The 25,604-nt window shown below is 34.1% G+C and overlaps 5 protein-coding genes across 5 annotated transcripts; 2 read left to right on the plus strand and 3 right to left on the minus strand.

Moving 5' to 3' along the window:
* Positions 1-88: 88 nt before the first annotated feature.
* On the minus strand, positions 89-3,057 carry LOC107480540 (malate dehydrogenase 2, peroxisomal). Its single transcript, XM_016100692.3, has 10 exons — positions 2,900-3,057; positions 2,671-2,745; positions 2,288-2,503; positions 1,752-2,066; positions 1,489-1,578; positions 1,295-1,378; positions 887-922; positions 680-769; positions 503-597; positions 89-396 (listed from the first exon to the last, which is right to left on the minus strand). The coding sequence occupies exons 2-10, from the start codon at positions 2,740-2,742 to the stop codon at positions 324-326; spliced, it is 1,071 nt and encodes a 356-aa protein (XP_015956178.1). The 5' UTR covers positions 2,743-2,745; positions 2,900-3,057; the 3' UTR covers positions 89-323.
* Positions 3,058-6,475: 3,418 nt separating this feature from the next.
* LOC107480542 (squalene monooxygenase SE1) lies at positions 6,476-9,334 on the plus strand. The gene is made up of 8 exons (XM_016100694.3): positions 6,476-6,853; positions 7,035-7,146; positions 7,235-7,409; positions 7,487-7,655; positions 7,744-7,962; positions 8,047-8,322; positions 8,444-8,722; positions 8,907-9,334. The coding sequence occupies exons 1-8, from the start codon at positions 6,596-6,598 to the stop codon at positions 9,018-9,020; spliced, it is 1,602 nt and encodes a 533-aa protein (XP_015956180.1). The 5' UTR covers positions 6,476-6,595; the 3' UTR covers positions 9,021-9,334.
* A 776-nt stretch (positions 9,335-10,110) lies between these two features.
* LOC107480543 (uncharacterized) lies at positions 10,111-13,094 on the plus strand. The gene is made up of 2 exons (XM_016100696.3): positions 10,111-10,445; positions 10,944-13,094. Exon 2 carries the CDS (start codon positions 11,066-11,068, stop codon positions 12,824-12,826), a length of 1,761 nt encoding a protein of 586 aa, XP_015956182.1. The 5' UTR covers positions 10,111-10,445; positions 10,944-11,065; the 3' UTR covers positions 12,827-13,094.
* Positions 13,095-13,298: 204 nt separating this feature from the next.
* Positions 13,299-18,350, minus strand: LOC107480544 (LL-diaminopimelate aminotransferase, chloroplastic). The gene is made up of 10 exons (XM_016100699.3): positions 18,136-18,350; positions 17,894-17,967; positions 17,351-17,418; positions 16,459-16,575; positions 16,276-16,338; positions 15,428-15,532; positions 15,141-15,191; positions 14,557-14,877; positions 13,944-14,150; positions 13,299-13,735 (listed from the first exon to the last, which is right to left on the minus strand). The coding sequence occupies exons 1-10, from the start codon at positions 18,213-18,215 to the stop codon at positions 13,442-13,444; spliced, it is 1,380 nt and encodes a 459-aa protein (XP_015956185.1). The 5' UTR covers positions 18,216-18,350; the 3' UTR covers positions 13,299-13,441.
* A 3,005-nt stretch (positions 18,351-21,355) lies between these two features.
* Positions 21,356-25,277, minus strand: LOC107480545 (DUF21 domain-containing protein At2g14520). Its single transcript, XM_016100700.3, has 11 exons — positions 24,857-25,277; positions 24,415-24,491; positions 24,249-24,332; positions 23,733-23,846; positions 23,510-23,596; positions 23,077-23,216; positions 22,901-22,988; positions 22,454-22,527; positions 22,231-22,355; positions 21,853-22,118; positions 21,356-21,759 (listed from the first exon to the last, which is right to left on the minus strand). The coding sequence occupies exons 1-11, from the start codon at positions 25,032-25,034 to the stop codon at positions 21,715-21,717; spliced, it is 1,278 nt and encodes a 425-aa protein (XP_015956186.1). The 5' UTR covers positions 25,035-25,277; the 3' UTR covers positions 21,356-21,714.
* Positions 25,278-25,604: the final 327 nt, after the last annotated feature.

Below are 25,604 nucleotides of genomic sequence, written 5' to 3' on the forward strand. Positions count from 1 at the left end.
ATTTTTCATGAATGTCACTTAATATTTTCCATATAGTTATATTATTGAAGGATCATGATTTTTGAAACAAATATGTTGGGAGGATAAGTGAAAGATTAAAGAAAACAGTGGTATATGGAAATAGTACAAAAGGCCAGTTTTGTATATTGTCTTTCAGATCATTATGCTTCCATTGATGCCAAATCCTTTAAGATCAACATTTAAGGAATGGATGACACCAAAAATTTGGAATACTATATTCTTAAGAATTTACTATGAACAAGGGGGAAATAGTACATAGGGTCATTATAAAAGAAGACAAAAACAGATTTTCCTGATATCACTTATTTTCTGATGAAATCTATCCCCTTCTGGATGCTTCCTGCTAACTCTTGCTTTGCTTTCTCCAATCCAATCCTGTTAAGTATTTAACATCAGAACTTTACTTTGTGTTACATTACTGCTACCAATCCCAACAAAGATATTAGCTAAATACTAAGAGTTTAGTAATCTCCTATGATACCTTTCATACTCATTCAGGGGACCAAGTTGAAATACCTCTTCTGCTCCACCGCGACCAAGACGTACCTTGGTTGCGAAGAAGGGAAGTTCCGTCACCTGTTTAAAACATAATGTTAAATGAGAAGTAAAAAAGTATAGCATTATACTGTGCAATGAAATAAGGACTTGAACATGGCACCTGGGACTGCACAAAAGAACATTCCACCACTCCGGCTTCTCCCTTCAAGCCACGGAGGCATGCGTCAGCAAACTTGGCAGCTGCATATGCCTACTCAATCAAGAGTGGATTTTCAAGTTAGTCCTGCCACTTGGAGTAGACTCAGTTGGTGCTAATTAACAATGCTTGTAAACATAGAAATATACATAATAAATATAAGCTGCTAACCATTGATAGTGTTGCAGAACCAGCTCCAGCTTTTGCCTGTAACATGAATAATCGTGATTATATTATGGTGGATCAATCACAAACTAGATACATACAAGGGATAGGATACAATATTTGAGATTTTGTAAATTTCAACTGTCATTGATATGAAAATAATGTTAGTTAACTATCGTTACTTGTAGTATCGGATTATATTTTCCTTTTATTATCGTAGAATAGAACTGGGAGTAACCGACAGTTGTTGTAGCAGATTATACTCGCCATGAATAATATATCATAGGTGATATGTGGCATTAAGCAGAAATAAATTCGAAGGAAGGTTGAAAGGGAGAGTCAAATTTCATTTTTTGCTTCCTGTCCCTTCTACTTCAGTTACATCTTTAAGCAATTGACTTGTATGGCATTTACCTCAACAACTTCCGTTCCACCATTTTGGATGCGATTTGTCAGGTATTCAACTTCTTCTGCAGTGAAGCTACTAGGAGGCTTAACCTACAAACAAAATACACAGTTTTGAAAGAAAAAGATAAGCATGGGTTCTAGATATAGCATGATTTATTTTAAAAAGGGGGGAACAAAAGGCTTAAGGGAGGACTCTGCACCTGCGACAAAAGAGGCAGTATTGTGACTCCTGCATGGCCTCCCACCACTGGAACATCAACCTCTCTTGGATCCACTCCAAGTACCTCTGCCTGCATGGATAAACAGATTGACTTACATTAGTCCTTACTTAGTAATTTCAAGCAATAAATTATACTGTTTCAAAAATATTTACCATAAAAAATTTGACATAACATTTAACCTACAGAAGGTGTGTTCAAGACTCTGCTTATAATTCCAGGAAGAACAGGAAAGTAATGCTTACCACAAAAGTATTTGCCCTCACAACATCCAGGGTTGTAACACCTAGCAGCCGCTTTGGATCATAGGTACCAGCTCTTTTGAAAACCTCAGCAGCAATTGCAACAGTGGAGTTCACTGGATTGCTAATCAAGTTGACAATTGCATTGGGACAGAACTTGGCAATTCCTTCACAAAGGGTCTTCACAATTCCAGCATTTATCTTAAACAAATCATCCCTTGTCATCCCGGGTTTCCTTGGGACACCAGCAGGTATAATTACCAGGTCCATCCCAGTGAGTGCGCCCTCAAGTTGCGGCTGCCCCAGAAAGCCGCGAACCTAACAATCCCAAAAAAGTGGGAATAATTTGAACATAAAAACACATAGCAGCTAAAGATTACTAAGTTCCAGCACCAATTTGGCTATAAAATCAATTCATATAAGCTCAACCTAAATAACATCCCCATTTAACACAAAAGACAACAATTTTGTGATAAGCTGCTATTCGATAATCAAGAATTCTGCAACAATCCATGAAGAAGACAGTAAAAGGAGATTACCACAGCACCAGTGTCCATATGACTAACATCAGCAGTGACACCAGGGGTGTTAACAACATCATAGAGATGAAGAACTGAGACCAAGGGATTAATCTTCATCAGCAAAGATAGGGATTGGCCAATTCCACCAGCAGCCCCCAAGATTGCTACCTTGAATCCCGGTGCCCCTCCTTTTGCCCTGCACTCAGCCCTCTCAACAAGAACATCACCACCATCCTGTCATCACATGATCAAGCACTAATCTTTGGCAATAATAGAAGCTCTAGTTTATGCAAGGAACACAAATTTAGAAAATTTCCAGGTTATGTAGTATTGATTCATTAAATACTGATCATTGAGCTATGTAATGTTATATTAACTATTAAGTACCCTTTGCAACAAACCTTGAAATTGGGTGGCTGAAGATGAGAGGTGATTCTTGCAATACGATGATTAGCCGCTGCACGTGCTTCCATGTTCTATGAAAGTATTTGAGAAACAAGACTTAGAAGCAGTTAGCACTTTCTGTTATATATGGGGGTAAATAAAAAACTAGACATCAATTGAATAATATAGATGAATGGATAAAATATATAAATGAGAAATAATGGGAACCAAGAAGTTGACACATACGTCCAATGTTTTTTCTTCAAATATTAAAATGAGAAGCAAAAAAAGAGTTTTGTGTGGAACCCAATTGTTGTGAAGGCTTATCCTTGTTTTTGATAATGTTGAGCTAAAGTGAATGTGGATCTCAGGATTTTAGCTCAAGTTCCACCAGCCTCTATCATGGATCAAAATGGCTTTTAGTGAAGAAGAGAAGAGCCAAATTGTGTTGTGCTGAACTTTTTGAAGTGTGTGATGCAATCATTTCACAATTTAATATTTCCCTTGTGCTTTTTTATTTCTAGTTGTATTTTCGGACTCTTTTTTTTTTTTTTACACGGAGAGAATTGGTGTGTAATGCTATATTATTGAAAAAATTGATATTTTTCTTTTGATATAGAATTAATTTTTATTTGTTATTAAATAAATTAGACCATCAAATTATTTGAGAACAGAAAAAGACAATAAAATTTGAGAATCTGATTTGAGTCAAATTTATGTATTATAAAATTTTTTAAAATTTAATTACATAAATCTAAAGATCAAATTTATACATTATAAAATTCAAGTACATAAATCTAATATCAGATTTGTGTACTTTACACCCAAATCAAACACATCATACTTTAATGATGCTGTAATATATATTTTTTTAATATCAAAATTAAAAAGTGTATTTTTGGTTGGAACTTTTTTTATATTTAGAATAAAAATACATAAGACACTTTTGTTTTTGGTATTTAAACGGGGCTTAAGACACTTATTTTTCTCTTGAGGAATTGAGAAATTTTTTTTTTGGGTTGTGAAGAATTTTTTTTTGTCTTTGTTCTTTGAAAATGGGTTTTTGTCTTTCTTTTTTGACATTTTCTTTCGTTTCAATTATTTTGGCAGGGTAAACATGAACGCAAAGCCCAATCCCTATTCTTTCTTAACCTATGATTCTTAGCTGTGCAGCGGTCTCAATATCTGGTGGGTCCGTCAGCCTATCAAGAGCATAAGGCTTCTTGTACCCTAGTATAACCAAAATTAAAAACGTTGGTTGCATAGTCTTGTTATTAAGCTAGCACAACTTTGTCCAACAAAAAAGGTGGCCCAACTTGTCATAATTGTGTAAATTTAATCACTACAAAATTTATGTAAAAATATTATGTATATACCAAAATCAGTAATAAAAATAAGGTATTATATATCTATTTATAAATATATGTATTGTTAAACTTATTTTTAATATGTATATTATATTTTAATATGTATTTATTTCTGTACTTCTCACATATCTACCTAATTTTTACTTCTTTAATTAAAGAATTTTACATTTGAGAATAATATATCATCAGTTTATATTAAAAAAAATACACCGTTATTACTCCCATATCAAAAATAAAAAATGATTTTATTTGTGGTGTGGATATGAAAGACTTGTTTAGTAGGCAATCTCATAATCATAAGTCCAACACATAGATAATTGAATTTATTTGTACATATTCTTTTGAGTTTGGGACACCCACCTACATTTCTTAATACCAAGAGTCTAACACATCCATGAATCAGGATGTGGGTAATTTTATAAACAAGAAAGGGAAAGTGTGACGTATTCTCCACTATACTTATAACCCTAGTTGACTTATACACGAATTTTGCAAATTTAAGTACCTGTCTATGTCCATAATCTAACTATAACTACAGTTACTAGGATTAAGAGTCCATTTGAAAAATTTTAGAAGTAATTTTTTTTAATTTTTGACTTATGAAAAATAGTAGTATTAATGTTTAGTGCAATTTTTAAAATTAAATTATAATTTTTTAAAAGTTATTTAAGAATTTATAGAGAAGTTAAAAAAATGACTTCTCTCATAATACTTTTACTTTTCATTACATTTTTATAAAATAAGTACTTTTAGAATTAAAAATTTAAGCACAAAATAACCTATTTATAAGTTACTTTTAACAGAATCATTTATTGTTTAAATTATTTTATCAAAATGAGCTTAATTAAATTGGTTATCCAAACTAGGCCTAAATATGACCAGCTAGCCTTGTTACAGAATCTACAATTACGGATTATTATAATTTAGACATAATTACAATAAAAATCAAAGATTTTGAGGGCATCTTAAATTAAATTAACTTAGAATAGAATAAAATGTCATAATCAATTATCTCCTTAGCTAAATTTCAATAGTAATAAAAAGATGGTTGGTTTTCATTTTTCGACATCATTTTTCATATAATAAAATATAATATTTATCGAAATTCGTAATATATAAAAAATTATTATTTTAAATTGATCGACATTACACATTTCAAATACTCTCTGTCCAAAATCTCAGTTATTATTTGACACGTTTTTCTCCACAGTATTCGAAATGTGTAATGTCAATTTAAATAATAACTTTTCTATATATAACACATTTTGTTAAATATTATATTTTTTAATTCAAATAATTAAAAAAATCCTTTTGTAGTGTATGGCACAACGCGAAGTTGACGGAAATTGAAGATAATCAAGTTACGTCTTATGGGGATGGCTGCATTACTATAAAGGAGACTAGCTACGAGAGCATGTTGCATATGGTTTGTAATTAATTTCATAAAATATGATGGCAAATTCACATTCACATAGGTAGCCAGGTAGGTGTCAACTCGTGCATTGCGAGGACTCGTATAATTTTTATTTTCCCCTCGTTAAACACGAGCTCGTATAACATAATATATAATTCCATTTTAAAGAACTCATTATTTATTATTTATTATCATAATATAACATGAGAGGATTCGCAGAATCCAACAAGTTATAACTCAAACGATATAATATTAAATTCACAAAAATATTATTTAAACTCAAAGTTGGAATTCATTTTAAGAGACATTCTACTATTAAGACGAATATAAATGTGTTTTGAAAAAAAATAAACAGAGCAGTACTTTCTTAAAAATTAATTTATTATTAAAAAATAAAAAATAAAAGATAAAATATTTTAAATTATAAAATTTAAATTTGAATTAATATAAATATAAATATAAATCTAATAAATAGAAAATTAAAAAGAAATACATCATTCCTAAAAAAGAGTATTTAATAAGGATATGGGCAAAATTTCGTGCAAGGTTATTAATGAGAAGCTACTTAATTATATCTGTAAGCTATATTGGTCACATGCACATTGCCTCCTCTAGTTATCACGTACACATTAACCCCATGATGACAGTGAATAGAATTGTTCTTTTGTATGGAATTTAAATTCATTAAATTATTAAATAACGAGATGATACAATATTCTAAGGACAGTTATAGAATCGATAATCAATCTCACATCAGTGTGTGTTTACTGTATGGTTTGTACTATGCCTATTGGAACAATTCAATTGTCTTGCACATTATTTCTCTCAAATTTTGTTATTCCATCATAAGCAAATAAATATTAGAAGGACAAACGTAATAGCAGGGGTAGTTATATACGTAAATGATGAATAATCCATTTTCTTGACTCTCAAGGAAAAAATTGATATCCAAATTAAGAGAAAAGCAAACAAATAACTGAAAATAATGAATTATACTTACTAGTTAAGTATTGAAAACTACAACCAACTGCCCCCTATAAAAGCAAAACAATAAAGGCTGATTGGTTTGTAGTAATACGTCAAATCTCACACATTAACAGCTAGCAACACATTCATAACAAGACTTTGAACAAATCATAAATTTCTCCTTTGCAGATAACAATGGAATATCAGTATCTTGTGGGAGTGGGAGGGATCTTGGTTAGCACTTTGGTGTTTTTGTTTGCGGTCTATAGTTTTTCAGAGAAGAGGAAGATCACCGGTTCAAGTTCATCAATATATGTTAAGTTTAAAGGAGGGTCTGCAGCAGAGGCATCACAAGATGGAGGAGCATACACTCAAGAGGCTGAAGAAAGCAGAGATGTTATCATTGTCGGCGCCGGAGTTGCCGGTGCAGCTCTTGCTTACACGCTTGGAAAGGTATGTAGCTTTTTCTTTATACCCAAGTTTGTATGAAAGATATGTTCAAGATGGTCATATATATATTGTTTTTCTATCCATTTTCTGATCCATCAAGTGCTAATGTAACTAGATAGACAAAGAACATGTTTTAGAGAAGCCTATTAGAATGATGAGTGATTTCATTTTGAGGTAATCATAGGATGGAAGGCAAGTGCATGTGATTGAAAGAGACTTGAATGAACCTGACAGAATTGTTGGTGAATTGCTTCAGCCTGGGGGATATCTCAAGTTACTTGAATTGGGTCTTCAGGGTAAGCAAGGAAATCTAAGATCTCCAGCCTCTGATGATCAAAATCATATCTTGAAACTCTAAATAAATGGATTCTTGAATTCTTGCAGATTGTGTAGACCAGATTGATGCTCAGAAAGTGTTTGGCTATGCTCTTTACAAGGATGGAAAGAACACCAGACTGTCTTATCCCTTGGAAAATTTTGACAGTGATGTTTCTGGTAGAAGCTTTCACAACGGCCGCTTCATTCAGAGAATGCGAGAAAAGGCTTCATCTCTTCCAAAGTACACACCCTTCATCATCCTTTCATTTTGATATATGAATTCAACTGTCTCTAAAATTCAATCCCAATTTTGTGCAGTGTAAAATTGGAGCAAGGAACTGTCACATCTCTACTTGAAGAAAATGGAACCATCAAAGGTGTGCACTACAAAACCAAGAGTGGACAAGAGTTCATAGCAAAGGCTCCCCTGACCATAGTATGTGATGGATGCTTTTCCAATTTGAGGCGTTCCCTTTGCAATCCCCAGGTAAAGGAAAGATACTGGATTCATTTTCTTTTCAACTCCATTAGAGTAATTCAGCATTGTTGACTAAGAGATGCAATTGTTTCTGCAGGTTGAAGTACCTTCTCATTTTGTAGGCCTTGTCCTAGAGAATTGTAACCTGCCATATGCAAATCATGGACATGTTATCTTGGGTGATCCTTCACCAATTCTGTTTTATCCAATCAGCAGCACCGAGATTCGATGTTTGGTTGATGTGCCTGGCCAAAAATTACCTTCTGTTGGTAATGGTGATATGGCTCATTATTTGAAAACTGTGGTAGCTCCTCAGGTACCAATATGAGTACCTTGTATGATGTATATTTTTTATGTAACCTTTTGTGTCTAAATAATTTAGGAAAGTTTGATGTTTCAGGTTCCTGGAGAGTTGTATAATTCTTTTATAGCAGCAGTTGATAAGGGTAACATAAGAACAATGCCAAATAGAAGCATGCCTGCTTGGCCTTACCCCACTCCCGGCGCGCTTCTGATGGGAGATGCCTTCAACATGCGCCACCCTTTAACCGGAGGAGGAATGACCGTGGCCTTGTCTGACATTGTTGTGCTAAGGGATCTACTTAAGCCTCTGCATGATCTCCATGATGCTGCTTCTCTTTGCAACTATCTTGAATCTTTCTACACCTTGCGCAAGGTAAGTAAGTAATCATTAGTTTGAGATCAATGTAAAGGTCTAACCATAACTCAATATTGAGCATTCTTACATAATTTTAATTTTATTAGTGTCTTAGTGCAAATCATGATTGTAATTGCAGCCAGTGGCATCTACAATAAACACTTTAGCTGGTGCATTATACAAGGTGTTTTGTGCATCACCTGATCCTGCTAGGAAAGAAATGCGCCAGGCATGTTTTGATTATCTGAGCCTTGGAGGTGTTTTCTCAAATGGACCAATAGCTCTACTATCCGGCCTAAATCCGCGGCCGCTCAGCCTCGTTGCTCATTTCTTTGCTGTTGCTATATATGGTGTCGGCCGCCTGCTGATACCATTTCCTTCTCCCAATCGGATTTGGATCGGAGCTAGACTGATTTCAGTAAGCATTTTTCTTAGAATTTATTGTTTCTACTCATCAGTTAGCCATCAATGTTTAAAAGTACGAGATAAAGTATGTCGTTCCATGACTAAACTAAATCATAGTCAAAAACAATAAATTCTGATGGTATCCTAGCATTTCTCTTTTTCTTGAGTTTGAATGGTCATTTTGTTTTTCCTTACAGGGTGCATCAGGCATCATTTTCCCCATTATCAAGGCCGAAGGAGTAAGACAAATGTTCTTCCCTGCAACTGTGCCGGCATATTACAGAACCCCTCCTATTCATTCCCATCATTGAATACACACATATCTTGAAAGGACAGAGATGGAAATAGATAGAAATCAGTTCCCACATTCTTTGGGCATGTGGTAGTCCAATACTGCTAAAAAGAATAAGAGGATTCCATCAATTCCAAAATCACACACAAGGGCAATGCAAATTGCAACCTATACATATTGTACTACATAATATTAAACAACTTTTTTGGAATTCCAAAAGCCCAAACCAAAACCAAGTTTACAAGCATCAGACTTGTAAAATTGATAGTAAGTCCACGGCTTTTGGCTATTAGTATGGTATTCAGAATTAAATGGATGTCATTAGTGTCACAATTGAAGCGCTCATAAATCATAATGGCCACAAAATAGGATGTAGACACTAGATAGTATTCATTCGTTGCGAATCATATAAGCTAGGATATTGGTTATTCATACAATATTTAGAATTGTTATTCACAAGTACAACCATACTACATATATATTAAAATCAGTTACTAAAATCAACTACTAATGTAAACTATATATTAAAAATGAATTAAATAATACATATATTTATATATAATTACATAATAAATTTTTGTGATTGATTTTAATTTATAAATAATATTTTTATCGCAAGTAATAAGAAATTTAATGCTAACCATCAAATGTATACGTTCGAGCAATTAATGATATATGGGTAAACAAAAATATTATATGCACATACGAAATCATTCAGTCACAAAAAGAATATACTAAATTATGTATTATTTAATTTATTTTTAATATATATTTTATATTTTAATATGTATTTTATATGAATATCTAATTTAATAACTGATTTTTTTATATCTAATCAAAATACTAATAAAGTAATTTAGTTTTTTTTTGTAAGTATTTAGTCAGAAATTTAGTAAAGAGAATTTTGTTGTTTAAAAATAATAATCATAAACTGTCACCTAAAAATTAATCATAATAAAAAAATATCTTAACACTTTGATTAAAGTCATCTTAAAAAATAAAAGAAAAAAAAAATTAAACTTCTTAATAGATAGAAGACCCTACATCATCAAAGAACATTGAAAACTTAAGCTTAGGCAAAATCATATTTATTGTTACTTAACAGAAGAAGCTAACAATAAACTAATTTTTATAATTGAACATAATTTTATTAATTTGTTATCACATTTATTTTGGAGAAAGACGTTGTAAGAGTGGTTGGAAGTTGGAACTGATATGTCAGAAATACCCCTACTTTTGAAATGACGCAAAAGACCTCAAAATGACCCAATCAACCCTAACCTTTGTTCACAATACCAAAGCTGTTCAGTTCAGTGTTCACCTCCACTTTCCAGTTCCCACCATCTTCTCTCTGTCTCTTTTGTCTCTCTCTCTTTTCACTCACAGGATGACACGCCAATCGATCTTCGAGTGATTCTCATCACTCTCTTCTCCACTTCTTCAGGTAACCAAGCTACTCCCTTTTTTGTCCCCTTGTCGTTTTCACGAACCCGAGCTTCATATCTTGATTTTCTTTCACCTCGTTCTAATGTTCCTATTTAGACTTCTAACCCTTGTTTTTGAACTTGGTTGAACACAAAATTGAATTTTTTTTTTCAATCCTTCCTTCTTTCCTGACAATGGTTCTGTTGTTGGATTGTCTCCTTGTCTGTGGCTTCAGCTGTTTCATGTTGTAAACTTGTGTGATACTCGTCTTTACACCTTTTATTGATTATATTTTGTTTATAAGCTGCTGCAGCAAAGCATTTTCGACTCACATAAACTTCAAAATTGTTTCTATTCTTGGGTTCAGGACACATAATAGCAATTTTAGTAACAGACTATTGAATTTGACATTGCTTTAGATTAACATCCTTGCCATGCATATTCATTGTTGAATTCAATTGTAACACTACGTATTGATTAGCAGTGCTATTTCTATTTCTTTGTTGGATTACTACAGTTTGTTTAGCGAAGAAGCACTTTTATACATATAGCAGAGAAAATGGTGCTGTTATTAGCTCATTGCAGGTTTGAGGGGTTGATCTTTACCTTATAGGAGTTTAGACCCAAAACCTTGACATCATGGAACTGATGGAAGACCACACTTTTGTTGTTGGTCAAGAATTCCCTGATGTGAAGGCATTCCGGAATGCAATTAAAGAAGCTGCTATTGCACAGCATTTTGAGCTTCGAATTATCAAAAGTGACCTGATTCGCTACTTTGCTAAGTGTGCCTCAGATGGCTGTCCATGGCGAATCCGTGCTGTCAAGCTACCTAATTCCCCAACATTTACTATACGAAGTCTCGAAGGAACCCATACATGTGGGAGAAATGCTCACAATGGCCACCACCAGGCTTCTGTTGATTGGATTGTGGGTTTTATAGAAGAAAGGTTGCGAGAAAACATTAATTATAAGCCGAAAGATATCTTACACGATATCCAGAAACAATATGGTATAACTATACCATATAAGCAAGCTTGGCGTGCTAAGGAGCGGGGACTTGCGGCAATCTATGGTTCTTCTGAAGAAGGGTATTGCCTGCTCCCTTCATATTGTGAACAGATAAAGAAAACAAACCCTGGAAGTGTTGCAGAGGTGTTTACCACTGGTCCAGATAACCGCTTTCAGAGGCTTTTTGTTTCCTTTCATGCATCAATCCATGGTTTCCTTAATGGTTGTTTGCCTATTGTTGGGTTTGGTGGAATCCAGCTGAAGAGTAAATACCTTAGCACATTGCTTTCAGCGACTTCTTTTGATGCTGATGGAGGTTTGTTTCCACTAGCATTTGGTGTTGTCGATGTTGAAAATGATGACAGCTGGACATGGTTCCTGTCTGAGTTGCATAAGGCACTTGAGTTGAATAATGGAAGCATACCAAAGATTATATTTTTGTCAGATGGGCAAAAAGGTATTGTGGATGCAGTGAGAAGGAAGTTTCCAAACTCGTCTCATGCATTCTGCTTGCGTCACTTAAGCGAAAGCATTGGCAAGGTGTTCAAGAATTCTAGGCTTGTCCACCTTCTGTTGCAGTCTGCATACGCCACCACGACCGCTTCGTTCAAAGAAAAAATGGCCGACATAGAGGAGATCTCTCCCGAAGCTGCTAAATGGTTACAGCAATTTCATCCCTCCCAATGGGCCCTTGTGTATTCTGAAGGGACTCGATATGGCCATCTATCCTCTAATATTGAGGAGTTCAACAGATGGATTCTTGAAACCAGAGAGTTACCAATCATCCAGGTGATTGAGAGGATTCATAGCAAGCTTAAGAGTGAGTTTGATGAGAGGCGATCGATAGGCAGTTCATGGTGTTCTGTACTTGCCCCATCAGCTGAGAGGCGAATCTCTGAAGCTGTTAGTCAGGCACCTACATATCAAGTCCTTAGATCAGATGAAGTAGAGTTTGAAGTTCTTTCCACTGATCGATCAGACATTGTAAATATTGGTAGCCATAGCTGTTCCTGCCGTGATTGGCAGCTATATGGGATCCCATGCTCCCATGCAGTTGCTGCTCTTATTTCATGTCGAAAAGATGTCTATTCATTTACCATGAAGTGCTTCACTGTTACAAGTTACAGAGAAACATATTCCAAGGAAATACAACCCCTCCCAGGAAAGCTTGAATGGAGAAAAACAGAAGAGTCTGCCATGGAGGATGATATCATCGTTGTAAGACCACCAAAATTCAGGAGACCACCAGGCCGCCCTGAAAAGAAACGAATGTGTGTGGAGGTCCTTAACCGTGAGAAGCATACAGTGCATTGTAGTCGGTGTAATCAAACTGGACATTACAAGACAACTTGCAAAGCAGACATGATCAAGATGATCAATAGCATATAACAGTTTTAGTTGTCTAATTTTTACTGTGCAGTTCATCAAAGAGCTAGCATATTAGCTTCTAGGGAGCCTTATGTTTAGGACCTGCTTAATATTCAGGTCATGTAAGATAGACGTATCACCGATCAACTGGTGTAACAGAAACGACGTTTTTTTTTTCTTTGGAGCATTGGCAGGTTTGTAATCAAAATCTAGAGAGGCTTGGTTGTAGAAAGAGTAAGAAAAACAGAGTATGAATAAAATGAAGAAGAAATTTGCTCGCTTTTATACATTTTCCTTGTCTTTTATTTTTCACTTCGAATTTTCCTTGGCCGTGGATTATCCACTTAGGGGCAACGTTTGCCCAGCCGTTTTGGGCTTAGGTTATAACTTGATTTTGACATTTATTTTATACAAACATGACCCTTTTACATTATCTACTTAAAAATGTGCTGCCTCAGGCTCCAGGACCATAAGATGATGATGGAACGGCAAATAGGCCACAAGATAAGAATGTCTCCAATTGATAATAACTGTCTTAACATCATAATCTAAAATTCCAAGGAAACCAATGGTATTTATTGGTAAAAAGAAACAGCCTCTCCAGTCCAATATAGCTAGATCAACATTATTCTAAATTCATTTGTATAGCTCCTTGAATCTTCTACATGCCTCCAAAACATTTTCCCTGTGACCAAAAGCACTAACCCTGACAAAACCTTCGCCACCAGGTCCAAAACCACTTCCAGGAGTTGTAACAACATGAGTCTTCTCAAGAATCTCGGCGAATACATCCCATGAGTTTCTGCCGGGAAAATGAACCCACACATACGGGGCATCTTTCCCCCCATATACTTTAAATCCAAGCGAATCGAATGTTTCAACTATTATGTTAGTGTTCTCTTTGTAGAATCCAATAACGTCTTGCATAGCCTGCATTCAAACGCAGCAAGTCACTTATGTAGCTTTTTCTAAATGATTAAGAAAGCATGTAATCGTGCATGAGTGACGACAAACTCGGATGATAAACTCTTGGACCCTTTTTCTAGGGTGTGGAAGGAGAAAGGACAGAGCAAGAGAGGATACCTTCCATGGTGTATTGAATGGATTAGTTAAACAACTAATAAACTAAATAACTGACCTTAAGGCCATCTGGTGAAAGGCAAGCCAGACCACCAGCCTGGGAAATATTTGATGCACCATTGAAGCAAGTACATACAATACGATTGAAGTCCTTGGCAACAGGAAATCCATCAGAAAACAACAACTGCTTCGGAATCACAGTCCAACCCAGTCGAACTCCAGTGAACCCGGCATACTTGCTAAATGATGAAACCTCAAGGGCAACCTGCAATTTGCCATAACCACTCAGTCATACACACAGATATCCAACAGAAATCAACATTATTCGTCAAATGTAAAAAGCAGTTTCATAGTTGAATTGCAAACTTTTGGCAACTTTTAACAAAATGTTATACTAATGTTGAACAACTTTCCTGATATAACTTTGTTCAGAAAAAATATTCATTAGATCCAAGCTACAACTTCTCTCATGAGTCATGCAAGAAACAAGAGATTTTCAAGGCAGGGAACACCTATTACAATAACCAAATGCAAAAGGCATGGAACTTGTTTCCAAATAATTGACATTATCTGCATTTTATTATAAGCCATGCACTCTTAAGTATCATAATTGCAGTTTAAAATGAAGATAAGGACAGATTTTTAAACATCAAATCATAATACAGACTGACCTCTTTGGCTCCGGGAATTTCAAAGATCGAGCGCGGATTGTCACCAGAGATGTACATTGCATATGCTGAATCAAAGATTATTATAGACCCATTGTCCTTAGCAAACTTAACAAGTTGGGTCAATTGCTCTCTTGTTGCCGCAGCACCAGTAGGGTTGTTTGGTGAGCAGAAAAAGATTATATCTGGTCGAGAAATAGAAGACAAATCAGGGAAAAAACCATTTTCTGGGTTACATCGCATGTATTCGATGTTTGCAAACTTCTCAACATCCTTCTGGTAGTAGCCAGTCTGGCCCATAATTACACTCGAGTCTACATAGGCCTGCATATTAATTAAAAGTGGCATTATTTACAGAGAATAGCTACAAAGGTCAGTCACTTGAACAGGAAACCCAGGTTGATTTTTTCCAGTTCCAGCAAAAATATTAAAAAACTATATATTTTACAAATCTTTATTAGTATTTCGAGATAGATAATCTTAAGTGCCATAATTGCAACAATCAAGATAAATGTCAACAGTTTTGGTATATTGAAGCATAAATGAATATAGAGAAAACCATATTGAAAAGAACAAGATATACATACCGGGTATGATGGGTCTTGCACAGCCATTTTAATTTTTGACCCAAAGACAATCTGCCACAGAATTAAAGTACAAGAAATAAATTAGTTAGATTAAGGAAGAGCTCATTGATTGCTTTGCAGAAAACTTCAGATGCTAATTAGCATGCCACCCCTAACCCCTGTGGCCCTGCCCCATTCTTTTCAAACCCAATCAGAGTAAGTGGTCAAGGCAAAAGACATGGCATAAAATGCGATTTTAAGTTGGGGAGATTATGTTTTGGATTTGGGGGGAAGGAAATAAAACAAACCTGAAGGCGAGATATATCACACTTTGCTCCATCTGACACAAATATATCATCATCTTCAATGCCAAGATCACGGTAAAATGTTGAAGCAATTGCACTTCTTAATGGCTGCATAGATTAAAGATGGCCTCAATTTCCAAGCATCATAAATTTTGATGTGGAAAATAGTTAGCAACAAAGAAAAAACATATTAGAATTAAAAAATGAAGTAAAAACATAATAGATTTAAAAAATGAAGTAACTATAATTTTCAATTGTGAGACTGTTTGCGCTGTCTAACTGAACTACCCAAGGTTAGATAACATTAATTGAAAAGATGGTTCTCCCCACAAAAGACAATACTCATGTTATCTAGAAGCTTTTGAAGATAACATTTTAAACTTTAGAGAAGTAAAACAGAACAAAAAAGAAATAAAAATGTCACATGCTCTGCTAATCTTGTTACTCTGAATTAAAGCTTATGTTGCATAGTTCATTCTGAATTAAAAGAAGGCTAAATATCCATTTTCAAAACCTGAGTGAAGAACTTGCAAAAGTTTACCCACTTAAATCTATAACAAGTTGTGAATTTGTTTTACACTAAAATTTCATTTGAGAAAAGGCATATACTATGCAACAGACAAACATGTGAGGATGTGGTTGGAGGCTCCTAAAGACAAAGATATCAAAATATCTTTCCTGAAATTCTACAAGGATAAAAAAAGGGCACCTCTTATTTTCCAGTTAGCATTGCAATGAATTATTTTTACAATTGAAACTAGGACAAAAGAGTAAAGTAGGTTATGGAAGGATACAAGAATGAAAAATGGGCAAAGCAAAAAAAAGCTCTAGAAGATGTCAATGCAACATACCCTTTCACCTTGTTCAGCTCCATAACCACTATATCCTTCTACGGTTGATAATGCATGTGATCTCTGATAAATGGAAAACAAGATATGCTAATCATTTTTCATGAGAGAGGGAGCAAAACATATATTAATGCTCAAAGTCTACACTTGAAAAATATAGAAGCTTCATTCACATTGAAGTTTTACCTTTGACATTGCAGAAGTTATGGCATCAGGAATGGGTTCAGTAGTATCACCAATTCCAAGGCTTATTACTTTGGCATCAGGGTACTTAAGCAAGTGTGCATTCCTTCTTCTAGCAATCTTTTTTTTTTCAAAAAAAAAATAATTAAAAAAATATGCACAGCAAAGAAAACAGGAGAAGTGAAAAGTGAGGGAAAAAGTAGTTGCATGTCATATGAAAAAGCAACGTCAAAGGTTGAAAGAAAAAGAAGGATATTCACTTTCACATTTATTACATAATGTATATGAATAATGATTGAGTAAAATGACACAAATCCCGCAACTTATTCCTTTTTGCCTCTCTAGTGATAGATAAACAAATCTCAGTAATGAAGTGCTTTGTTAAGGAGTGAGACCATGTCAGATATTACACCTCATTTCCTTTTTGGTTACTTAAAAATAATTAATCAAAATATTTTCCTTTAAAATCATTTGACGAGTTAATCAAAGGCATCCCTTGTTAACATTACATGCATGGCTCTGAAAGAATATTAATTCTGTTCAAGTAGAAATAAATTGACTTACCCATAGTCAAACTAAAAAGGGAAAACTGGTCACAGAAAATAAATAAATAGAGTACTTAAAACTTTCCTAAGTTTATCATTGACATGTTCTTTATCCTGAAAGAATTTGCAATCTTTCATCTCAAAATATAGGGAACATCAAGCTCAATGCCTCAATACATTTCCAAGTTTCCAGTCCCCTTCAACATACGAAAATCATTTATGTAAATAATCTTTTCGGTGCAAAGCTTCCCATGTGAAGAAATCATGCATAGAGAATTTCCATAGTACATACGAACTAATGAACTACCCCTGCTTGAAGGTTAGCAGAAAGATGAAGTAGCAGCAAATACCTCCGGAAAGAGATACCCGGCTTGAAGTTTAGCAATATTTCCATTGCGAGAGACCTTCGTCTTGTAGGCTTCAAAGAAGAAACAAAAAATGTTATCTTGAATACTATATAAACGGAGAAACGTGCATGCTCTTTTTCAAGAAGCCTTCCAGAAGACAATCCACTAGACTCCACTAGTAATCTAGTACAAGCCAACCCATCAAAATTCAACAACAATCAAATAATTTAGGTTCTTCTTTTTGGATCCAACATACGGTCTAAATTTCATTTAAATATCAATAGTCCACCCATAAGTCTAAAATTACGAGCTAAAAAAAACTTGTAAAGGTTTATGTGTCCGATCCTTTAACAGTAACAGCACAAGACTACCATTCCAAGGCAGTTAAAAATCTCAGAAATTGCTACCCAAGAAGCTTGTGTGATGAACTTTTCACCCAAAAAATTGCAAAAGGGGACCATAGCTAATGCATAGTGGGACAATAAGAAGAACAATCATAATCTTCAAATCACCCCAAAAAAAAAGGGAGCTTTGTTTGCAGGATACCGGTATCAGCTTCTTGTGGTGCCGCAATGCATTTGCAAACGCCCAAGCTCTTCACGGGCAACGTCACCTGACTCCTGCATTAGACCAAATATAAAGACGAACCCCCCAGAACAAAAATCAAAACTTTGGAGGGCAAAAAGAGCAAAGATGCAATTTTGATTAAATCTTTTGAGAAAAACGATTTCTGGGTAAAAAGAGGTCCCATTATCTGGGAAGAGGGAAATGAAATGGAGGGAAATTACCTGGGATTGAAGGTGGAGGGAGCAAGGAAAGTTGAGGAAGAAGAAGAGAGCGGAGTGGAGAGGCTTTGTGTGATAGACATTTTAGGAGGTTGAGGTGAGAAAGGAGCAGATACTAGTACTGAAGTGAATATGCGTTGATCCAAAGGTGCGGCACTAAGCCTCTAACACTATTTAGTATTAGTAGTTGTAATGGTAAACGGGTAAACCCTATTATATTGTGTGCACGTCCCTTTTTCCTTTCTCAATAATATAGTTTCAGTTTTTCGGCTTCAGAAATGGATGGATACTAAATACTAATACAGTAATCATGATGGAGTCATGTAATATTTGCACTATGCTCCCTTATAAGTCAAATTTGGTGTGCTGATTCGGTGTTTCGGGCTAAACTAAAACTATACGATATTAGCAGCACGACCATGGAGCATGCAAAGCACGTGATGTGGGAATATCATACTCTTTTAATTCAAATTATTAAAATAACTAATGTTTTTATAATATCATAATATTTAAAATATTAACATTGTTAAGTAATTTAGTTATATATAAAAAATATGATATAACGATTCTAAATAATTATTAATATTCACATAAAAACATGATCTAGTATTAATTCTTAAGAACTATGGATTATTGGGAAGGACAAACTCCTGCAATTTTATCATCAATTCTATTAGAGTATATACTTTTTTTTATTTTTATTGTATCATCATTTACCAATTAAAAACAATATCAGTTTTTCAAAGTAAATATATAAGAATATAAGAATCATAATAAAGCCATTATGTAAATTTGGAGACATGCTACTGGCGAATATTATTATTGTAAAGTTAATTTTTCGAGGGCCCCATAATTTACATAAGTTATTCTAATATAGTGAATTAGTTAATATCTAATTTTTTTAAATTTTTTATTAAATTTTTAGTTAATAGATTGTTGTATATACAAAATAGAATTTAAACTACCGACCTACCAAAATTAGTTTATTGATGTCGATTTAGATGTAAATGAATTGTTATTCGGATACTTCTTTTAAAAAATAAAACAAGCACTTGTTAACATAATTACACAAAAAAAATGTTACTTGTAATTCAGCATTTATTCGGTTTTTAAATTTAATATTTTATTATTTTAATTTTTTAATTAATCATATTTTATATTTTTAAAAAATTATTTTTATTATTTTTAATACTTATCACCGTAAAATTTGTAATTATTTGTAATATATTAATTTTTTGATAAAATTTATAACAACTTTTCGTATACTAATTTTTAAAAAATCGGTAAAGTTTTTAAAATTAATTAAACTCACTTCAATTATTTTTTATTCAAAATATTCAAAATTCATGTCAAAAACACATTTAAAATTAAATAAACAACATAAACATATTTAAAATTATGTATTAATACATCTAAATTATTGTCATTGTAGTTTTAAATTACATATTGAACACACACAAAAATTCAACTAAAATACACATCCAAAATTATAAGAATGCACTCTAAATATTTTATCAACGCATCCAAAACTCATGTAAAAAACTTATATATGTACATAAGAACATAATAAACACATCTAAAATTATAAGAATACACTTTAAATATTTTATCAACACATCTAAAATTCATGTAAAAAAATTTATATATATACAGAATAATAAGAAAAGCAATGATGTCAGAGAATGCGCAAAGAAAAACTCTATGAATAGAGACCCATCCAAACCTTAGGTACGTTTTCGGCGCGGACGAATGGCGACGCTGATGCGGATGAACGGCGACGAGGTGAAGGAAGGCGGCGACGATGATGAGCGCCGAGAAAGAGGAAGCCGACGTTGTAGATGAGCACCGAGGAGGAGAAAGGCGGCGTCAAGGATGACCACTGAGGAGGACGGTGGTGCGGAGGAACGGTGGCGGAGGATGACGAATGGATGACGTGTGTCTCTGGGTTTGTGGTGAATGTGATTGCTCTGCTTCCTTCAGAGTTTTGTATAGTATTAGTTAATAATTAGATATTTAAGATTTATTTTAGAATTTTAAAATCGAAATTTTGAATTTTAACTAATTTGATTTTTAGATGTGTATTAAATTGTAATGTAATATATTAATAATTAAATATATTAAATCTGAAATAGAAATTTAAATTTTAAATTTCAGTTTTATTTAGTTTGTATTTTAAATGTGTATTTAATTTTAGAAAAACACTAAATCTATTTATAATTTTTAGGTGTGTTTGTTTTATTTTTTTAAATTAAAGACTAAATATTGTACAACTTTTGAAGAATACTTAGTTAAATTGTGTAACAAAATATGTCTCATGAGGAATCTCCTCTCTCAAACAACACAATTATTTAATGTTGTATCTTTTATCCGCCACCCTTAATATAAGGAGGAGAAGCAGCAGCTTCCTCAAGACTAATGTTTTTAGATACTAGATAAATTTTGGTGTATCACTTAATTATTGAATCTTATGATACACCGAAATTTGGTTAATATCTACAAAAATTTCCGCCCGTCCTCAAACAACACAATTATGAATTATTTAACGTTGTATCCGTCGTCCGCTCACCTTTAAGTCCAGAATCTACTGCATTACTTTTGATTGTTGTGTTCATTAAATCATTGTGTGCGGGTGCGCTCATCCCCTTTCGAGAGCCTAGTGTTTGTTCTAGTAAAGTCCATACCAATGTTTTTGTAAGAAAGTACAAAGAAGCCTAAAAGATCTCATTTCTAAGTCCTAAGTTCTAACAGCTCTGATAAGGAGAATAAGAAGGGTATGACCCACCAAACAGAGTTCCAACTTCCAACTCTCCAAGCATAAGAAAATAGAGGAAGTGAAAAAACTTCATCACTAATAACTAATGTACCCTAGCTATAAGCCCTGTAACATTGAATTTGGATGATCCGAAGACTATGCTTTGTATGAATACAAACGTACTATACAAAGCGTGTTTCTGAGCCCAACATGTAAATGATAAATTTACTAACTGCGAATTCAAAGACAAGTTGATAAATTTGATCTTAAAATGTTGTATCATGTGCAGTAGAAGCTGTGATATGACAGGCTCGAAAAGGAAAGGGGAAAAAAAGCTAAACAAACACGACCGTGGGCAAAATGTTTTGTTTAGTTGAATACATAAGAAGAAAAAGCATCGACACATGCATCCTCGTTGTGAGATGAATCATCATGCAGTTAACATATGATCATCTTTTCAGCTTAAGCACATAACGTCTCAAATAGCTAACTGGTTATCCATAATGATTACTTAATACATCTGCAATCAGTATAAGTAGCTGTCAATAATTCAGAACAAAACGTGATTTGCTGGCATGCCCCATTTGTCCTTGCAACACATGTACATATATTGATATTGATGTATATCTCGTAGCAGAAAAGTTTGAAAGCATCGATATCTTCTTGTCCCTACATTTGATAAAGCGATAACATCTTGAACTTTCATATTACATACATATATACTCACATTGCTAACAGCAGCATTTTCACTCTAAACCGCAGTACCTAATTAACAACAAATTACAAATACATGAACGCTGATACTAAACTACAATTGGTGAAAGCCATCGTCATGAGAATTCAAAATGATGATCTGTCTCATCGAAGATCTCCTCCTACAAAACAAAAATTAATGTCAGTAACAGCTTCCTACTAGATTTTGATTTGAGTAAATAAAGCTTGTCTTCGACTAGATGTCAAGAGTTTACCTGTAGTAGTTCTTCAATAACATCTTCCATCGTAATTACTCCAACAGCTTCTTCTTCTTCGGGGAGTTTTGGAAGTGGACTTCCATTATCTATCTCCAGAATATCCGAGTACATATTTTTTGTCCATTTTTTGCTCCGAGATCCCTTAATCGACTTGTTTGTATTTGGAAAGCTTTTCCACTTATGGAGTGGCATCTTGGGTTTCACCTTTTTCTCGTGTGGGGGTTTTTCACCATCAATATCCACCTTCACATCCTTCACTGACTCTATTTCACAGACATGAGATACGTAGCAGTGTAGCATTCAGTTATTATGAGAGAAACTAAACAAAATTTTGGCAAGGAAACATATTGATTACAAGTTACAGCCTGTTCTTACCATTGGCAGAGTTTTGGGAAGATGGCTGATTTGTCTTGTCACACCGTCTTACAACAACAGCCATGTGGCTATGGCCCTTCTGAAACTCATTCAATATATCATAGAGAGGCATACTTTCTGGAACCCTGTGAATGTAGGTAATTTCTAAATATCAATTTTCGGTTAAAGAATATGGAACCAATGTGCCTATCCCCATAAAACCTACAAGAAATATATAAGATACCTTGGAATCCTGCGTATGGTTACACTCTTCACAGATGCTTCCTCTTCTGGATCAATTGTCAATAAATTCTTGACCTAAAATTAAGCAGCAAATTCTTAGAAAACAAAATGGAGACCGAAACAAGGCATTGCATACAGTTGACGCATCATTGGTGCTCAAGCAGACATAACACTGCCTCTAACTGCCACTTATGCCTATAAACGAATCAATAAAATTTGAGGCCCAACAAGGGGAAAACCTGCTATAGGAGTATATGTTATCTGGTCAAATAGTTTGCCGAAGGAAGGCATTATCATCTAGAGCCTAAAGTAGAACTTTCACATATAGTTCCATTATCAGGAAGTAACTTAAAACTATGATGAAACTTATTCAAGAGTTTATAGAACTCAATATGACTCCAAGAATGTTAAATGGTAAAGGTGAATAATAACGAAGGAAAATCGGTACCAGTATAAGTCCAATAATATTTGTAGGCTGCTCATAATAGACCGGGACTCTGCTGTGCCCCCTCTCCAATATTAGGTTCATCAGCTCCCTGCTCAAATAATTGGTGTTAAATTAGATGAATAAAATATGTACTAAATTAAAAACTAGACTTTATCTAAATTTTTAATACAACTTACCTATCAAGTTTGGAATTAATATCAATGGCAAATGTGTCAGATATAGGAGTCATCGCATCGCTAGCTGTCTTCTCGCTGAGTTCAAGTGCCCCAGCAATGATTGTTGTTTCATCATGTGTTAGTTCCCCACCTTTTCCAGCCTAATGCAATCCAATAATGAACAGCAACAAAAACAAGTGGAAACATGAATATTTGGAGCAAAGGACTCCACATAACCAGAAGAGTAAGTATATAAGATTGTCCTTATTAACAATCCAGGAAAATTAAATTGAAATATAAGAAGGTAGATATATGTGCAGCATACATATGAAAGAACAGGATGAGTGCAGGATACCTACTTTATGCAATTTTATAACAAATTGATAAAAAGATTATACAATAGAGATGGATGGCGTTATATGAATAAAAAACAACAAATAGCTCTGATACAGACCTCATTACCATGCAAATTTACGAGTGTTTTTAACTCGGCTCTGCGGAAAAGGGCTTCATTTCGATGGCCCAGCAAAAAGTCCAACAACTGAAAAACCATATAAATGCACCAAAAAGCCAAGGATGAACAGAATATCGGTATGAGGACATAAATTCAATTTGGCCCCTGCTTACAGAAATGAAGCGTTCATATATAAATTCAAAGTTTGCTCAATTTATGTCACCTTGCTAATTGGAAAAGCAATTGGATAACAGATCCATACAAGCACACGGACAAAGGGAGCCACCGTTGCGCCAATCGCTAAACCATACCGAGAACAAACAGACTGGGGTATAATCTTCACACAAGTAAGACATATGTCAGAGCACTTTTACATGCAATGCAAAGCATATCAAGGCTAGCATATACATAATAATATTAGGCAAATATCTGCCAGACATGCAGAAAATCCAAAGGTATTATAATTAATAATCAACATTGAGCAGGATTCAGTGAAGAACAAAGATTGAAAATGTAGAAAGTCAGATTTACAAACGTTAACTCTATCTCATGACTGAAATAAAAAATAAAAAAGATTTGAATGATGAATAACTCGTGAGGAAGAGGAATTTACCACATCCTCCATAACTTTATTATAGTTCTTGAGCTACAAGGTGGAGGATGAAACAGTCTTTTTAAAACATGTCATGTGTGTGTATTTATTTAACAATTAACACAAATAAGTACATGACTTTCTCACCTCACCAAACAGAAGAATTAACGTCACCGAAATCAGGATAGCACCCCATGCAGTAACAAGACTATCAAGAAAAATAGGAAGCGCCTGGAAAAACACATTTAAAAAAAATCAGAATCAAATTTGTCTTTTATGTATTAAAACCATTCGGGAATATTTTGAGTTGTACCTCCATGGCTGCAGCATTGCAAATCAGCAAAGTACACAGCAACAAATGTTGATTTTTGACAACAGGCAATATCTTCTCTGCAGTGACAACAAAAGGCATTCATAAAGCAAGAGAATATATCATTAACAAATCTGAACAAAACAACCCTCGCGTTTTCAAAAGATTTCCCCTATTTACAGCTCTAAAATAATGGATAATTCCAGAACTAAACTACAGATCACGAATTGCACTTAACTCGTTTCATCTTGTTCCCGGTTTATCCAACCAATTAGATGAACCATGAACCATCAGTGCTACATATAGCTAGCTATAATCAATCAATTTTTTACCGGGGAAGAATATGAATACGAATACCGATACATAACAAAAAGCTAAGTATGTAAACAGAAAAGCTAAGCAAGTTTAGTTTGCACGTAATCGTTGAAATCAGAGAGAGAGGTACCTGCGTGGATACGATCCTGAGGAGTGCCAGATTTGGCAAGGACCTCGAGATCGACGAGGCTGAGAGACATGAGGCCCAAGGTGAGGCCCGACATCAAGCCCGCGAACAAGACGAGCAGCACGATGACCGCTATGTTGATGAAGAACTTTGATTCGCAGCAGGTATACTCCACCGCCATTCTCTTGTGCTATTCCTATTATCGCTGTACGCTGTTAGTAGTTTGGTTCGTTGTGTATTTCAATTAAGAGCAGCAGAGTACAGAGAGACAGTAGTAGTCAGAGAAAGCAGAGCAACCACCAGAGCTCCGCCACCTCCATTGTTGCTTCTCCCTCTCCGATCCACTTGTGGCTCTACTCGATTCCCATCATCCCCTATTTATTCATTCCTCCTTATATTCAATCCTTTTATTTATTGTTTTTTTCTTTATTATGTCACGGTAACAGTATATTGCTTCTCGAAAAGTTAATTTTAGGTGAGAGTCGGTACTCCATTGCGGTGGAAATAATTTGTTTCCGTTGTCACAAAATATCAAGAGTTTCGCCGACAACTAATAGAGGATTTGTATAATATGTATGATAAATTATTTATTTAATTTAATATAAGTTAAAAATAAATATTTAAAATAAAATATTATTAATTTTTTAAATGTAATATATTTATATTTTTTAAAATTTGAATATCAAAAAATAATAAATATTTAATATTTTACTAAATCAAATATTCTTAAATATCTATTATATACATTATA

The sequence above is a fragment of the Arachis duranensis genome, chromosome 3 (genome assembly GCF_000817695.3).
Source record: "Arachis duranensis cultivar V14167 chromosome 3, aradu.V14167.gnm2.J7QH, whole genome shotgun sequence".
Classification (NCBI taxonomy): domain Eukaryota; kingdom Viridiplantae; phylum Streptophyta; class Magnoliopsida; order Fabales; family Fabaceae; genus Arachis; species Arachis duranensis.